Source organism: Pituophis catenifer, unplaced genomic scaffold (assembly GCF_029215685.1).
Source record: "Pituophis catenifer annectens isolate HBS135680 unplaced genomic scaffold, rPitCat1.0.hap2 SCAF_4, whole genome shotgun sequence".
NCBI classification, from domain to species: Eukaryota; Metazoa; Chordata; class Lepidosauria; order Squamata; family Colubridae; genus Pituophis; species Pituophis catenifer.
In genome coordinates, this window is record NW_027256884.1 from 70,215,870 (window position 1) to 70,233,575 (window position 17,706).

Below are 17,706 nucleotides of genomic sequence, written 5' to 3' on the forward strand. Positions count from 1 at the left end.
GTGCATATATTATTTATATGTTACAGAAAATATATGATTTCATAGTTCAGTTGTTAACAACTCTAGCTCAATATGGCCAGAAAAGGGCTGTCAATCTGAAAATAGGGCAGCACTTGAATCACATCATTGCCTTTCCAAACTCTTTCCAAGGCAATTATCTTATCCTCACAGTAATAAAGCACAACTTTGACAGTGAGAAGCTTATTACATTGAGCACATTATATAACTTCTGTTTGGGGGGACATGATTCACACCTCCACTTGGAAATGAAGTTGCTATCTGAAATGTATTGGGGACAAGGAAGGTTTGACAAGCATGACCGCTTTTGTTCATACTAAATTAATCTGCTTAACTGGGGGGGTCCCTTGCCTTTTGGTTCAAGTGGACACATTTGAACTTTTGAAATTATGTTCTGGGCACTCTCCCATTTCTGATGGGAGATTATGCCTGAGGCTGTTTTCCTTTGCAGTCTGTAAACTTCTTATTTTTAAAAAACTACAATAATTTAAAAACAAAGTGAACTGGGAGAAGGAGTTTAAAGGCAATTAAAAGTTCCCAATATTTTCCTGGCCCTTTCCTACTGCAATTTACTTTGAATGATAATCCCTGTTCCCTTCATGTTTCTATTTTTGGGCTTAACATAAGTATATCTTTTTTTAATATTATTTTTTTATTTTTTGAATATAATACACACCATACATATTTTGAGGACTGTGTATTAACTGGGTCAAATCTTTTTTAAACAATGCTAACACTAATAATACAAATAAGTATATACATGGTGCAAAGAAATGTTATTTATATTTAAATGAATTAATGGAAAAAATGATAAAGAATTATAAAGAGAGAATGGTATTGTTGAAGTTGGAAGATCAGGATTATGCAACGTAAGTATATCTTCAAGTCTCCTTTTGCTTCCCTTGATTCATTTATTGTAAATTTACTGCTTCTCAGAATGCTATTTTTTGAAAGGTTTTTTCGGTGTTCTGGTTGTTTCCTATTAATTGTCCATCTTGCTGGAGGAGACTCTGGGCAGATTACAGATCTACAATTGAAAAACTTAAAACAATATATGAGGATCTTAAATTTAAAATTCAGTTAAAATAAAACAGACCTGGATGGAGAGGGAGGGAGCAAAGGGCGGTTATTTACTCCAATAGTCACCTCCAAAATGCCACACTGCCATTGGCCTAGCCTACTTGGCACAGCCATGTCTTCAAGGCCTTTCAGAAGACCAAAAGGGCAGGTGCAGATCTCACCTCAGGGGTCGTTATATTCCACAGGGAGAGAGCCACGGCAGAAAAACCACTTCTTCTGAACCTCACTGGCCAAAATTCATTAGCCAACAGGGTCTGCAGCATGCCCCTTCTGCTGGCATGGATGGGTTGGCAAGTCCCATAGTAGTGAGCCAGTTCCTCAGATAGCCCTGACATGCCATGAAGGGTTTTAAAGGTGATAAATACCTTGAATTTGATCCAAAAGCAAACTGGCAGCCAATGCAGCTTGTGGAACAGTAGTGTAACATGGGTCACCCTAGGGGTGCCCATGCAGTTGTGTTCTGCACCAGCTGAAGCTTCCGTATACTGTTCAAAAACAGCCTCATGTAGAATTAATTGCAGTAGTGCAGGCATGAGATAACCAGGGCTTATGTGACTGAGTGGAGGGACTCCTGATCCAGGAAAGGGTGCAAATGGCGCACAACACAAAATTGTGCAAAGGCTCTTCTAGCCACAATTGCCATCTGCTCATTGAGCAGGAGTCACGAGTCCAGAAGAACCCACATATTATGCACTCGGTCTATCTATGGTAGTACAACCCCATCCAGAATTAAACATGTTAAAGTCCGGAAGCCAGAAATTTCACACACCCAAAGCCACTTGGTCCTACCAGGTTTCAGTCAAAGTTTCTTGCTCCCCATCCAGACTTCCACAACCTTCAGGCACCATGAGAGGGCAGCAACAGCATCATTTGGGTGACCTGGGATGGAGGATCATCAATGTACTGATGGTACCTCATACCATGGCAGTTTCCAATCAATTTCCAATCAAGACAGAAACTTGTCCCTGAAGAGTATAGAAGTAAGACGAAGAAACAGAAACTAGGCCAGCAGCAAAACAAGAGCTTTGTTCTTCATTTTAATTATTTTAAAAAGGTTTTCTTATAAACTTTAAATATTAGAAATCTTTTAAAAATAATTATAATGAAGAACGCTTTTTTTGCAGATCAGTTGTCAAGTGTATCTGCAGAAATGTTTGGCAGAATTCTGATTGAAATGGTAGGACAGATGACAATAAGCAAAATTTGGGAAATGAAACATGGCTTTGAGTCAGGTAAGAGAGCATTCAGGTCATATTTTGTTCTTCAGTAGGACACGAAGATATCTGTGAAAGTAAGGTGGTTATTAAAGCACACAATAGTAAATGGAATACTTTATAAATGGTTCAAAATTGAGCAAGGAATAAGAAAAAGATTTAACATTCCCTAGGTTTTTCATGTATCTATAGATTAATACCCAAGGAATGCTTTGATGTTAGAAGTGAGGTAAAGACAAGAATATGTGTACATTTTATTTATGTGCAGATGATAATGCTAAGAATTAAAATCATTTGCAGCAAGACTAAGATAGTTATGTCAAGCAAGAATGATCAGTGAAAATAAATGCCTGATCATGCCGAAGTGCTTTGTTCATATAGAGAATGTGAATTAAGATAGAATTGCAAAACAAAAATATGGAGTATATATAGGCTAAAACAAGAAGCAAAACTAAGAAAAATCTCAAATAAATGGAGCTTATAAGATAATGAAAAAGAGATTGATAAGTTTAACGATCAAAAGGCAGGGTATGAATTAGTGTATGAATGTTACGAAGGCACAGATGATTTATAAGGACAGAACAGAATACAGAGATAGTTTGTGTAGGATAAGATCTAGAATTCATTTTCTTATATATTCTGCCTTTAAGTTTTGCTTATACTTACTCTACTATACATAACAAGGCTTGTTATTGATGTATGTATGTATAGGATCCAGGAAACATTTGATGGCATACTTCAAAAATGTAGCTACCTCCAATAGCTGATATACTAAAAATGCATGATGATGATGATATGCAATAGCTTGGAGGGCTAACCATGCTATTAGAATATAGAATAAGACAGAATGGCCTTCTATTACATGGAAATTTACTCTCAGAATTCCTGAAAAATTAAAGCTGTTTGGATAATAAAAATATCTATTGTGGCACAGATGTTAACAAAAAACATGAAAATAGATGACCGATTCATAAAATTGGTGAATAAAGCAGATTTTAAGATTGAGAAGAAATTAAAATATCTGGGTATCACAAATATGAACTATATATTGTTTCATAATAACTATGTTAAGACATGGAATAAAATTAAAAAGATAAGTTAGGATGGGAAAAACTCTCATTCTCATTGTTGTGGAGAATTTCTGTGATAAAAATGTCTTGCCTAGAATGTTTTTGTTTTGGATAATACCCATTTTGACAACTGATGTATCATTTAAACAGTGGTAAAAGGATACACTGACATTGTGTGGTGGTGGTAAAAATCCAACAAATTAAATATAAGGTATCACAAGACACAAAAGGCTTTCCCTGATTTGAAATTGTATTTTACAGTTTGCTATTTGATTTGGATGAAAGAGTAGTGTTATTGAGAAATAGAAGGCTTTTGGAGTTAGAAGGATATGACTTGAGATTTGGGTAGTGTGGATATTGTGGTAAGATAAAGTCAAGGTTATTGTGGATTTTAATCATTATGTTAGACACGTCATATTGAAAATATGGAAGAGTTAGAAATCTCAGTTGTGTCCCAAAATACCTTTGTGGCTCTCAGTCACATTTTATAAACAAGAAATAATAGGAAAATACACAGGCTAACTTATCATGAGATATTAGATTTTTGTCAAGGGAAATAGAAAATGTCAACAGAAGAACTGATGGCAGAGGGACATAGTTGCCAATGGTTTTCTTATTTACAGTTTTTAGAAACATTTAAAGTAGACAAAAGAGCTTATGGTTTTGAACATTGTAAGACTGAGTTCTGAAATGGAATTTTGTACAAATGATGAAGATTTGATGTTACAAAATGTGTAAACTTCTATTGAAATTTGAAACAGAAGAATGAAATAATGTATGATAGACTGGGCTAAAATGTTGGTTATAATACATGTAGTCAACTTACAACTACAATTGAGCCCAAAATTTCTGTTGCTGAGACATTTGTTCAGTGAGTTTTGCCCCATTTTACGACCTTTCTTGCCATAGTTGTTAAGTGAATCACTGCACTTGTTAAATTAGTAACATGGTTGTTAAGTGAATCTGGATTCCCCATTGCCTTTGCTTGTCAGAAGGTTGCAAAAGGAGATCATGTGACAACAGGACATGGCAACCATCATAAATATGAGTCAGTTGCCAAGCATCTGAATTTTGATCATATGACCATGGGGATGCTGTTATGGTTGTAAGTGTGAAAAACAGTCATAAGTCACTTTTTTCAGTGACTTTTCAGTGATGTTAACTTTGAATGGTCACTAAATGAACTGTTATAAGTTGAAGACTACCTGTATACAGATGGAACCATGAGAAACTGCAGTTGCAAGGATTGAAATTTACACTAGGTTATAATTTTACAATATTTTTATAAAATGATGTACCATTGGTGTATGTCACGAGATAAAATTGTCCAGAATATATACCGTATTTTTCGGAGTATAAGATGCACCTGAGTATAAGACGCACCTATCTTTTTTGGTGAGGAAAAGAACAAAAAGAAATCTCCCTCTGCCTCTGAGCAATTTTGCCTCGTTGCAGCAAAGCGCAAACACCCTGCTTTACTTTCATTTTCGTTTTCAGCATGGATTGGTTAGCACAAGGAAAAAAAAAATCTGCTCCAGCAATTTACCTCTTTGCAGCAAGCAGTAGAGCCCTGCGCAAAACAGCTGAGAGCAAATCAGCTGAGAGTTGGGAGGCCGATTCAATCAACTTGTGGTAATTAGGCTGTGCTGAAGCAGAAAGGAGCTGTTTTTTCTTGCTGTTTGCTTGCAAGGAGGTAACTACTGCGTGGCAGAGGCCAAAGAGTGGGGGCCAGTAGGTGGGCAGGGCTACATTAGGTGTATAAGTTGCACATAAATTTTCACCCCCTTTTAGGGGGGAAAAAGGTGCGTCTTATACTCCAAAAAAATGATAATTTCAAATTTATGTTGGAAACGTGAACAAGAAGTGACATTTTATCACACTTAGTGGACAAGCTAGAAAAAGCCAGAAAATTTTGGATCCAAGTACATAAAGATTTAGTGGATGTTAAAAGATTAATACACAATTGAGACCAGAGGTTTTTCTTTTAGGACTGATGGATAAAAAGCTGGAAAAAAAGTCATGCAATTTTGGTTTTGTACATGATAACTGCAGCAAGATTATTTTATGCACAAAGATGGAAAGATTCAACAATACCTACAACAGAAGGGATGGTTGGTGGAAATGATGGAACTCACCGAGATGGTCAAACTGACTTTTTTTAGTAAGAGAAAAGACAGTAGCAATAGCAATAACACTTTGTTATATACCGCTTCTCTAAGCAGTTTACAGAGTCAGCATATCACCCCAAACAATCTGGCTCCTCATTTTACTGACCCCGGAAGGATGGAAGGCTGAGTCAACCTTGAGCTGGTCAGGATGCCATTCGTCTTCCTTTCTGGTGCACAGCTAGTTCACCCTCTATGATGCACCATGGATAGCGCACAAGTATGAACCAAACAGGCTAGCCGTTTTAGGCAGCCAGATAACTACTCTATACTAGCACTGTAGTCTCCTGGCTAATGTGACTTAAGTTGTAAATATGTAAACCAGTGACAGACACATCCTTCTGATTCCAACTCTTCGTTGGACATGACAGTAATGACGTCCATATAGGACAGACTTTGTAATATTGCAATATGTGTTTTGTAGTACTATTGCACTGGCTAGCTAACATGGATTTTCTTGTATTTTAAATTTGCCGTTTTCAAATGTATTAAGCCTTAGTCTTCAATAAGAATGTAAAAAGCTTTTATTTTGGAAACCAGGACTGGCAGAGATGTATTCAATACATTGTAGATAAAATAGTTCCATTTTCAGCTAAGGAACAAGGAATCAAATTCCTGGTAGTCAGGAGAGTTAGCCTGCAATACTGCATTCTAACCACCGTATTACCATGACTCCTCTACTTATTGCTGGAAATGGAATGGAATGGAAACCCTTTATAGACTTTTTATGTGAAACAGAAAAAAATGGACTTATGAATTACAGTTTGAGGATTAGACAGGATAGATTATAGAAAGAAGAGAGTTATGTTGTAACTTTAGAAAAGAGGTAAAATTGTAATTGCACTTATAACTGCTGTAAAAAAGATCAGAACCAATTCTTTGTATCATCAAAATATTGTATCATTTTTTTCTTTTTGTTTTCATTTCTTGCATTTATAGCTTTCTTTTTGCTTTTTCTTTCTTACTTTACATTAGTTTGTATTTGTTTTTATCTTTTAAAAAATACTGTGCATCTGTGTGTGTATGAAAGAATCTACTATATAACTCTCATCCAATTCTCAATACTCGGGACTTTCTCACTACAATGAATTCTGGTGAGGTAACAAAATTCAATTTTTTAATAAAGCATGTTTCTGCATAAAAATAAGAGCGAAAGGACACATTATGTTATAGATTAGTGTTTATATGCTATCTGGACCCTACATTGCTTCTAAAGAACAAACACTCTAAAAAGTTCACAATTCCCAAATAGTTTATAAGTTTAACTTTCAATTTGATAGATTTTGTTCTGTATTTTCCAATATTAATACAGTAATAGTAGCAAGAGCAATCCTTCACAAATATGGATATAATCCTATTTTATTAAAATCAATTTATGTTTGATCATTATCATGGGAAGTGAATTTATATTGCAAGTTTATGCTGGTGTTATATTATTATTGATACAAATATTTAGCACCAATTGTCAAATCCCTATTTTGTGGCTGAATATTTATCAAAATTAGTAAGAGAACTGATAGTTTAGTATATAATATAAACTATAAAAACCAAAACAACAGAGGGAAGAAGACCTCCATGAAGATGTCTGGATACAAAAGGAGAGTAAAAGAATCTTGAATGAACTCAGTGATTTGGGTCATGGGATCAGTTCTCAAAAGTAGTGAAAACCAAAAACACAATGCAGCTTGCTCCAATGGCTTTTTCAACATAATGTTGCAGAGCAATATAAATCATATAATGACTATGTGGGATGCTATAAATTATATAGACACACGTTGATCAAATTATTAGGAACCTGATCAACAGTTATAATCAAGAGCAAATAACAATACCCCCCTTTCTTAAAAATATATGAAACATTCAGAAATTCATAAATAGCTTGCAATGTGTACAATGAGTTGAGAATATGTCACTGGAACAGAAGCAGATTATCTTTCTGCCAATAAATATACACTTCTAAGTGCAAAATGACCAATTTACTATTCTCTGACTAGTTTTGTTACTAATCAGCATTTCCTTTGATAATATAATTACTGCTAACTTGGAAATGCATACAATGCAATGTTACAGAATATACAGTGCATTCAGAAAGTATTCAGACCCCCTTCACTTTTGTCAATTTTGTTGTGCTGAAGCTTGATTCTACAGTTATTGAAATTCATTTTTTCTCATTAATCTACATTCAGTACTCCATAATGACAAAGTGAAAGCAGAATTTTAGAAATGTCTGTAAATTTATTAAAAAGAAAAAACTGAAATATCACATTGGCGTAAGTATTCAGACCCTTTGCAACAATACTTGAAATTTATCCCTAGTGTCTCCCATTTCTCTTGATCGTTGCTGACATATTTCTATACCTTGGAGTCAACCTGTGGTAAATTAAATTTGGAAAGGCACACACCCCTCTATAGAAGGCGTCACAGCTGACAATGCATACTGTAGCAAAGCAAAAGCCATGAGGTCAAAGAAATTGCCTGCAGAGTTCAGAGTCAGGATTACTGCAAGGCACAGATCTGGGGAAGGCTACAATAAAATTTCTGCTGCATTGAAGATTCCCAAGAGCATAGTGACCTCTATAATTCTCAAATGAAAGAAGTATTATGGAGACCTGGTTGGGCCAAGAGGGGGGGGTCCCCCTCGTCGAGATGTGCCCGCCAGGTTTCTGTGCATTTCATCAGCCAAGGGCCCAGGGGAGGGGTGGGGGAGTGGCGGTGATCATTAGGGAGAGTCTCTGTCCGAGGGAGACCACTGTTCCTCAGATAGCCGGATGTGAGTCCCTTTGTGTGAAGTGGGGCCGTGAGGTGCAGATGGGTTTGCTGACTACGTACCTGGCTCCCTGCCACGTGGCAGCGACCCTGCCCGAGCTACTCGACGTCATTGCTGGGGTGGCGATCGATACCCCCAGACTTATTGTCATGGGGGATTTCAATCTCCCATCCGCGGGTGAAGCCATGAACTCCCGAGTTCATGGCTTCCATGACGGCCTTGGACCTGACCCAGTTAGTTCAAGGCCCCACTCACATAGGGGGACACATTCTGGACTTGATTTTTATCTCTGGTCAGTGGTTGAATGATCTTGGTAGAGGGGACCTAGATATTAAACCCTTGTCATGGACAGATCATTCACTCCTTCAATTAGACTTTCCTACTGCCTGCCCCCGCCGCAGGGAGACGGAACCAACCAGATGGTTCCGTCCCAGGCGCCTGATGGATCCCGAAAGGTTCCTGAAGGAGCTTGGGCCGTTTCCTGAGACTCTAACACACGACTCGACTGAAGAGCTGGTGGCCGCCTGGGAAAGGGCGGCCACTGGAGCTTTGGACCGCGTCGTGCCTTTGCAGCCTCTGACCCGATGCCGATCTCAATTAGCTCCTTGGTTCTCTGAGGAGCTGAGAGAGAGGAAGCGTCGGAAAAGATGCCTAGAGAGCATTTGGAGGACTAGTCAATCCGATTCCGACCAGACAGAGGTGAGGTCTTATATCAAGACCTACCTAGTGGCGATAAAAGCGGCAAAATCTAACCATTTTTCCGCTCTTATCGCATCTGCAGAGAACCGCCCAGCTGCCCTGTTTAGGGTGACCCACTCCCTTCTTTGGGGGGGGAGTGCGGGAAGATCCCTTGCAGGGTCGTGCTGAGGATTTTGTGCAATTCCTGCATGATAAAGTCCTCGGATTTGGGATGGCTTGGACTCTGATTGGATGAGTCCACGGGAGGAGACCAGGGCAGGTCTTGAGAATGTTATCTGGGAGGAGTTTGATTCTGTGACTCCCGAGGATGTGGACAGAGTTCTGGGTAAGATTAGTGCCGCCACGTGTTTATTGGACCCGTGTCCCTCCTGGTTGGTACTGGCCTCCCGGGAGGTTACATGAGGCTGGCTCCAGGGGATTATAGGTGCTTCTCTGAGTGAGGGTGCCTTTCCTGCCGCCTTGAAAGAGGCGGTAGTGAGGCCCCTCCTCAAGAAGCCTTCCCTGGACCTGGCTGAATTAGCCAATTATTGTCCAGTCTCCAACCTTCGTTTGTGGCGAAGGTTGTTGAGAGCGTGGTGGCACGACAACTTCCCCGGCACCTGGATGAAGCTATCTATCTAGACCCGTACCAGTCGGGCTTCAGGCAGGGGTACAGCACAGAAACGGCATTGGTCGCATTGGTGGATGATCTCTGGAGGGCTCGGGACAGGGGTTGCTTCTCTGTCCTAGTCCTATTAGATCTCTCAGCGGCTTTTGATACCATCGACCATGGTATCATGCTGCAGCGATTGAGGGGGTTAGGAATAGGGGGCACCATTTTGCGGTGGTTCTCCTCTTTCCTCTCTGACCGCTTGCAGTTCGTGTTGGCAGGGGGACAGAGGTCGACCTCGAGGCGTCTCGCATGGGGAGTGCCGCAAGGGTCAGTTCTCTCGCCCCTCCTGTTCAACATTTATGTGAAGCCGCTGGGTGAGATCATCCGTGGTTTTGGGGTGAAGTGCCATCTGTACGCTGATGATACTCAGCTGTACATCTCCACCCCAGACCACCCCAACGATGCCCTTGATGTGATGTCTCGCTGCCTGGAGGCCGTGCAGGTCTGGATGGGGAGGAACAGGCTCAGACTCAACCCCTCCAAGACCGAGTGGCTGTGGCTTCCGGCGCCCCGATATAGTCAGCAGGTGCCATCGCTGACAATTGGGGGTGAATCTTTGCCCCCCACAGAGAGGGCTCGCAATCTGGGTGTCCTCCTGGACGCGCGGCTGTCTTTAGAAGAGCATATGACGGCCGTGGCCAGGGGGGCCTTTTATCAGGTTCGCCTGATTCGCTAGTTGCAGCCCTTTCTGGATCGGGACACCCTGTGCACGGTCACTCATGTCCTTGTTACTTCCCGGTTGGACTATTGTAATGCTCTCTACATGGGGCTCCCCTTGAAGAGCACTCGGAGGCTCCAACTGGTCCAGAATGCGGCCGCGCGGGTGGTTATGGGCGCAACTCGTTGTGCCCATGTGACAACCCTCCTGCGCGAGCTGCACTGGCTCCCAGTGGTCTTCCGGGTGCGATTCAAGGTGTTGGTTACCACCTTTAAAGCGCTCCATGGCATAGGACCCGGGTACCTCCGAGACCGTCTTCTGCCACCAATAGCCTCCCACCGACCAGTTCGCTCCCACAGAGAGGGTCTCCTCCGGGTGCCATTGGCCAAGTTATGTCGGCTGGCGACATCCAGGGGGAGGGCCTTCTCTGTGGGAACGAACTGCCCTCGGAAATACGTAAGATCTCCGACCTCCGGGTGTTTCACTGCGCACTGAAGACCCTGTTGGTCCGCCAGGCCAGACTATCAACATAATAATTTTAAATTGGGGTATTTTAATTTTTTGGGGTTTTGAATCTGAGCCAATTTATTTAATTATTTTAAATTTTAATTGCTGTTTTGTCTGTGTTTTTAAATAGGCTGTACACCGCCCTGAGTCCTTCAGGAGAAGGGCGGTATAGAAATAAAATTATTATTATTATTATTATTATTATTTATTGGTTAATCTTTAGTGAGATTCACAGCCTTTGAGGCTGGTTAATAGCTCAGCAGCTCGAGTCCTAACCAAGGACCTAGGAACTGTTAAGGTATCGTCGGAGGATGTAAGCTGTTCCGAGTAAGGTGGTTTTTTGTAGAGTCAAAATGTTCAAGTCCGGCAAATTTAGGATTTCTAAATAGCGGGGTAGCCCTTTGGGTATTGCTCCGAGGGCTCCAATTACAATCGGGACAACACACGATTTCTTTTTCCACAGTCGCTCAACTTCAATTTGTAAGTCCCGGTACTTTGTGATTTTTTCTTGCTGCTTATCTTCAATTCGTGCATCACCAGGTATTGCAATGTCAATGAACCATACTTTTTTCTTTTCAACTATTGTTATGTCAGGTGTGTTGTGGACCAAGTGCCTGTCAGTCTGAATCCTAAAGTCCCACAAGATCTTGAGTTTCTCATTCTCTAAAACTTTCTCAACCTGATGTTCCCAGTGGTTTTTGCTGTACTCAAATCCAAACTTCTGGCACAATTTCCAGTGAATGATTTTAGCAACACCGTCATGGCGTTGTAGGTAGTCAGTTTGTGAAATTTTGCTGCACCCACTGATCAGGTGGTCAACTGTCTCTTCTTTTTCATTGCAGAGGCGGCATTTGCTGTTGGTGGTAACATGTTGAATTTTTGCCTTCATACAGTTTGTGGCTAGGGCTTGTTCTTGAGCTGCCAAAATAAAGCTTTCTGTTTCTTTTTTCAGTACTCCTGATCTTAACCAGTTCCAAGTTAGTTTCTGGTCAGCTTTGCCTTCAATACTTTTCAAGTATTGGCCATGCAGAGCTTTGTGTTTCCAATTTTCAGCTCGCTGCTCAATTACTTCTTTCTTATATTCTGCTTTTGTTTTAGTTGTCTTTAAAAGGCCTCCTTTATTTACTTCCTTAATCATTGGTTCTTCACTTTTCTGGATGTAATCATTCAAGCTGCATTTTTCTTCTTCCACAGTCTGCTTTACTTGTAGGAGTCCTCGACCACCCTCTGCTCTTGGTAAATATAATCGGTCAACATCACTTTTAGGATGCAAGGCATGATTCATTGTCATAAGCTTCCTTGTTTTTCTGTCCAAATTGTCTAACTCCATCTGGGTCCAGTCAATTATTCCTGCAGAGTATCTAATCGCAGGTATAGCCCAGGTATTTATGGCTTTTATGATGTTTCCTCCACTCAATTTGGACATTAATATCTTACGAATTCGTCGAATGTACTTGGCTGAAGTTAATTCCTTGACTTTATTATGCATTAAGTCAGAGGCTTCTAAAATTCCCAAGTACTTGTAGCCTTCTTCTGATTTTACTGCCTTTATCATTTCTTCATTCTCTAGTTCTATTCCATCCTCTTCTATGATCTTGCCTGCTTTGGTTGCTATTGTTGCACATTTGTCAATTCCAAACTGCATACCAATGTCTTGGCTGAATTCTTTTGTGTTTTCAATTATAAATTCAGTTCAGCTTTTGTTTTACCAAACAGCTTCAAATCATCCATGTACATCAAGTGCGAGATTTTCAGTCCTTTCTTTGCAAGTTCGTATCCACAGTTCATCTTCTTCAAAATGATTGTCAGTGGTAGCATTGAGAGTATAAAAAGTAGGGGTGAAAGGGAATCGCCCTGGAAAATGCCTCGTTTAATTTCAACTTCACCCAGTTCTTCTTCATTAGCCATAAGTTTTGTTTTCCAGAGGTTCATTGAAGATTCCATGAATTTTTGTATGTTGTTGCTGATGCCTAATATTTCCAGGCATTTCTTGATCCAGCTATGGGGAACTGAATCAAACGCTTTCTTATAGTCTATCCAAGCCATGAACAGGTTGGTTCGTCTTTTCTTTGAGTTCTTTAGGATTAGCTTGTCAATCAGCAATTGATCTTTTGTTCCTCTTGAGTTTTTGCAGCATCCTTTCTGTTCTACAGGAAGCAAGTTATTTCTTTCCAGGTATCCATAGATTTGGTTTGCAATGATACCAGTAAGAAGCTTGTATGTTGTTGGCAAGCAGGTGATTGGCCTATAGTTTCCAGGGTCCTTTCCTTTTTCTTTATCTTTTTGGATCAAAAATGTCCTTCCAGTTGTCATCCATCCATCATTTTCAGGTGTTTTTAGGATCTGGTTCATCTGGGTTGCCAATCTTTTGTGCAGACTTGTAAGTGCCTTTAACCAGAAGCCATGCAGCTCATCCGGTCCAGGTGCACTCCAGTTCTTCACTTTTCTTGACTGTCTTTGCACCATTGCTTTTGTTATTTTCACGTCTTCCATTTTATGCATTTTAATAGAGTCCTCAACCTGTTTGATCCATTTTGCATTTCTGTTGTGCTTCTTGTTGTTTTCCTACAAATTCTTCCAGAATTTCAGAGCTTTCTCTTTATCAGGCTTTTCATTTGTTGTTACTCCATTTCCATTTTCTAAATTCTTATAAAACTGGTGCTGATTTGCTCTGAACTGTGAGTTTTCCTTGAACTGAGTTACTCGGTTTTCATACCTTTTAATCTTTTCAGCGATGGCAACAACCCTCTGCTTCAGCTCTTCAATTACTATTGCAATCTCCTTATTCCTTAGATCGTATCTTGCTTCCAGGCTGCTTTTGACCTGCTTGTTCTTTAGCTGACCTTGCCTTAGGTTCTTCAAGTTGCTCAAATCTCCACGTACTTTTTTGATCTTCAATTCTAATCGAATTTTCCACTTAGGCTTCCCCTTCTTGCCTCTTTGGTTCTTTTGTATTTTCAACCCCAGTTCTTTGGTGGTTATGACAGCTGCTGCATACATCAGTTGGTTAGTTTCGGCTAATGTAGTGGTTCGAATAGTTTGCACAGCCTCATTGACCTTTTTTAGTACATTTCTCAATTCTTTCCGGTTCACTTGGTTCAGCTTTGGCAAACGTGTTCTTTCATCATCTTCCATTTGGTGCTTTATTTTTCCAGCTAATTGAGCACTATCTGTTGGTGTTTGTTCTTTAGTGCTTCCTTGTTCTTCATCCATTTCAGTATCCTCTTCTTCCCTTTCTTCCTCAATTTGCTTTTGAGTCTGGAAATCATTCTTGATGTTACTCCTCTTTGTTGTTGTACTCAGACCATTAATTGCTTTCTCTTCTATTGCTATTAATTCTTCTGTAGTGAAAAATTTGTGGTTTAGGATTACACGTCGTTGGTCCATTAACCTTTGTTCACTGGTGTCACAGTCCGTATGGTTCATCTTCCAAATCTGATACATTCTTTTTTGAAATCCATGTTTTGCTGGTTCAGACTGATAGTAAGCTTTCATAATAGAGGTGTTTTCTTCCCTGGTCCAGATTTATTATTATTATTATTATTATTATTATTATTATTATTATTATTATTATTATTATTATTCCAAGAGCTGGTCGCCTGGTCAAACCGAGCAATCAGGTTAGAAGGGCCTTAGTAAGAGAAGGGTAGAAGGGCCTTAATAAGAGAAGTGACTGATGGTCACTCTGAGTGAGCTCCAGAGGTCCTGTGTGGAGATGGGACAAAATTCCAGAAGGAGAACCATCATTGTAGCCATCCACCGATCTGAATTTTATGGAAGAGTGGCTAGATGGAAGCTTCTCCTCGGTGCAAAACACATGAAAGCCCACTTAGAGTTTCTTCCTTCTTGACCTCATGGCTTTTGCTCTGCTACAGTATGCATTGTCTGTTGTGACACCTTCTAAGGTGCGTGCCTTTCCAAATCTTGTCCAATCAATTTAATTTACCACAGGTCGACTCCATTAAGGTGTAGAAACATGTCAGCAACGATCAAGAAAAGTGGGAGGCACTAGAGCTAAATTTCACATGTTGATGCAAAGGGTATGAATACATGCCAATGTGACATTTCAGTTTTTTCTTTTTAATAAATTTACAGACATTTCTAAAATTCTGTTTTTACTTTGTCATTATGGAGTACTGAATGTAGATTAATGAGAAAAAAATGAATTTCAATAACTGTAGTATCAGGCTGCAGCATATATATATAAAATCAGCTATATATCCCACAACCAACAACTCTCATCTCTTCAAGATCATAGCACTGTTATCTTGATAGGTAATAAAGTAATCTGTGCAGATTAAAAATTGAGTTCAAAGGATTCTTACAACCTAACTTGAAAATAATATGGGAGAACAAGCTGCAATCTTAAAAACTGTGAAAGAAGACCAATCAAAGTGGATAAATCTAATGCCCTTTTAAAATACTTTGTTTCTTTAGAATGGTAATCATTGAGAACCTTAAATCGTTCTCAAGGAATTTACATTAGTAAATAATACTTCTGTAGTGCAATGTTGAAGATAACACTTTTCAAAAACATACTGGAATTTAATAACAAAAGTGAAGAATCCATATTAAATAATAAAAATGTAAAACAATCAGTCCAAGATACAGTAATACCAATGATACATGGAGATTTGAGTCACAAAGATATCACAAACTGGGATGGATAATGCACAATCTCCTTCTGTTATGATGGGGAACAGATGTTATCCTTGCTAAGACATTGGTTAGAGAAATAAGAATATAGCAATAACCCTGAGATGAATTCATGGTAAAATTTGCTTATTAAGGCTCCATATCTAAGATTTAGGACTGTTCCACACATTGCCAAGATTGTATTTTTTCCAACCAGAGCATATAGCTCAGTGAGCCATAGCCAATTGGGAACTCAATTTTATCTAAATCATATATTTATTTTATTACAATGTGTTTTGGGAATATATACTTTTCAGCATGTATAATACAAGCAAGTGCTAAAATGTGAATATATGAATGTATGAAGCAACCCTTATTTGCAGAGTGAGTGTGCAATTAAAGCATGAATGTCAAATATCACAAAGATGAAAGAACTTTTTTCTAAATATCTACAAAAAATTGGCTGTTTTTCTTAAGTAGTTGTAGAATCCTGTGATGAAATGAATGACTCAAGGCATTTAATTGTTGAACACATAAAATGAAGTATATTTAAAATAAAACTTTAAAAAATGTTCAGACTATAGAATCTGAAAAGAATTTACAGGGCTGCAGCAGCTGAGTTTTTTGGAACTGTTAATTTATCGCAAAGCCTAAACTGGGTTTCTTTCATTGCACAGTATTTTCTCTTAAAATGTGTGCATTTTCAAAACAATTACATACATATTAAAAATCAGCATATTTGCTTAAACATAATTAAAACGGTAATACTCTCAGACAACACAGATCTGAAATGGCAAAACCAGTAATTTTTCCCCCTCCCATCTTTACAACAAATTAATTTGAGACAAAATTACAAACACATTTCACTACATGATTAATAATAAAAATTAGGAGTTTTGTTTATAAAGTTGCCCAAAATGCAAGGGATGTGCATAGGTTTTACAACTTAGTCATAGTATTTTATTTTATTCCCTTGGGTATCTTCCCCCCATGAACGGAATGTACTTGGTTGTAGATTACAGTTTTTTCAACACAGATACACCAACGGCATGAACGCTTGCAACTGTCCACATGCATTAAGAGTCAAGACCCAACTTCAAATCTCTATTCAGTTTTACAGAGTTCTTCAAAGAGACAGTATCACATTATCTGCCTATTAAACCAAAATACTTCAAAAATGCTACTCTAAAAATGATTTAAAAAAGCAGAAGAAGGCCATTAGAATATAAGTATTGATCTGGTCATGATTGGGCTAATAATTTCAAATAAATAAAGGAAAGCAACTTAATCCAATTCACAAAATCAGACTCTAAAAAATGCAATGTTCCACCCCCAATTAAAGTAAAGATCACATTATTATTAAAATAGATTATAGAAAGCAGCATCTATTTTGTGCAGTTTTAGGGGCTTTTGAAATTAAAAGCTATGAGTTCCAAAAATATAACATTCCAAAGGATTGAATAATACATATATTTAAAGATACATTTTAATAAAATTTAGGAGAACTGATTAAAAAAGATACTGTCTCTTTAAATTATCATATTTTTTGCCTAGCTATAAGGACGACAATAATTATAAATGTAGGTCACACTACATCTAGGTAGTCTCTAGGGGCCAAGACCTGTTGACATAAGGTCAATAACAAAGAGGTTTATCCAAATATGAGGTGGCTTCCAATAATGATCACATTCTTCTGGTAATTGGATTAATATATCCAGGAAACAGGAACCCATTGTGATGCTTTACAAACAAGCTCAATGGCTTCTTCCAGATGCCTGATTGTTTCATCAATTTCATTGTTGATAATTGTAAGGTCAAAGTAGTGTGCATATGTTCTTTGTAAGATTTCTGATTCCTTTTGCAAGCGTTGAAGAGATTCATCCTGCACAGTGATTAGGAAAAATGAAAGTGGAACAACTTTGTTATCTTGTAGTTATTGCATACAAGGAAACATATTTCCAAATGGATTTTTTATATAAGGATTCATTCATTTTGAATCCTTTTGTAAGGCATGCATTTGGAATTTTGCTTTCCTTTAATAAAATTGAGTTGAACTTATTAAATTAAAGTTCAATTATATAAATTTATTTTCTTCATATAACTCAGCATTTGTTTAAATGGGAGAGATGAATGTGAGAAAAAATAATTGGATAAGCAAGGAACAAGAGAGGAATGGTACTTATTAATGAATCATGAGAGATTGATTGATTGATTGATTTAAACTGTCTATTTCAAAACAAT

General features: G+C 38.5%; 1 protein-coding gene across 4 annotated transcripts in view; it reads right to left on the bottom strand.

The window, feature by feature from the left end:
* Positions 1-15,376: 15,376 nt before the first annotated feature.
* Positions 15,377-17,706, bottom strand: part of CASK (calcium/calmodulin dependent serine protein kinase) — a 293,839-nt gene continuing 291,509 nt past the window's right edge. For all 4 annotated transcript variants that reach the window (XM_070944234.1, XM_070944233.1, XM_070944232.1 and 1 more), the window contains one exon: positions 15,377-17,347. In XM_070944234.1, coding sequence (XP_070800335.1) covers positions 17,171-17,347 — 177 coding nt within the window. In that variant the 3' untranslated portion in view covers positions 15,377-17,170. The remainder of the gene's footprint in view (positions 17,348-17,706) is intronic.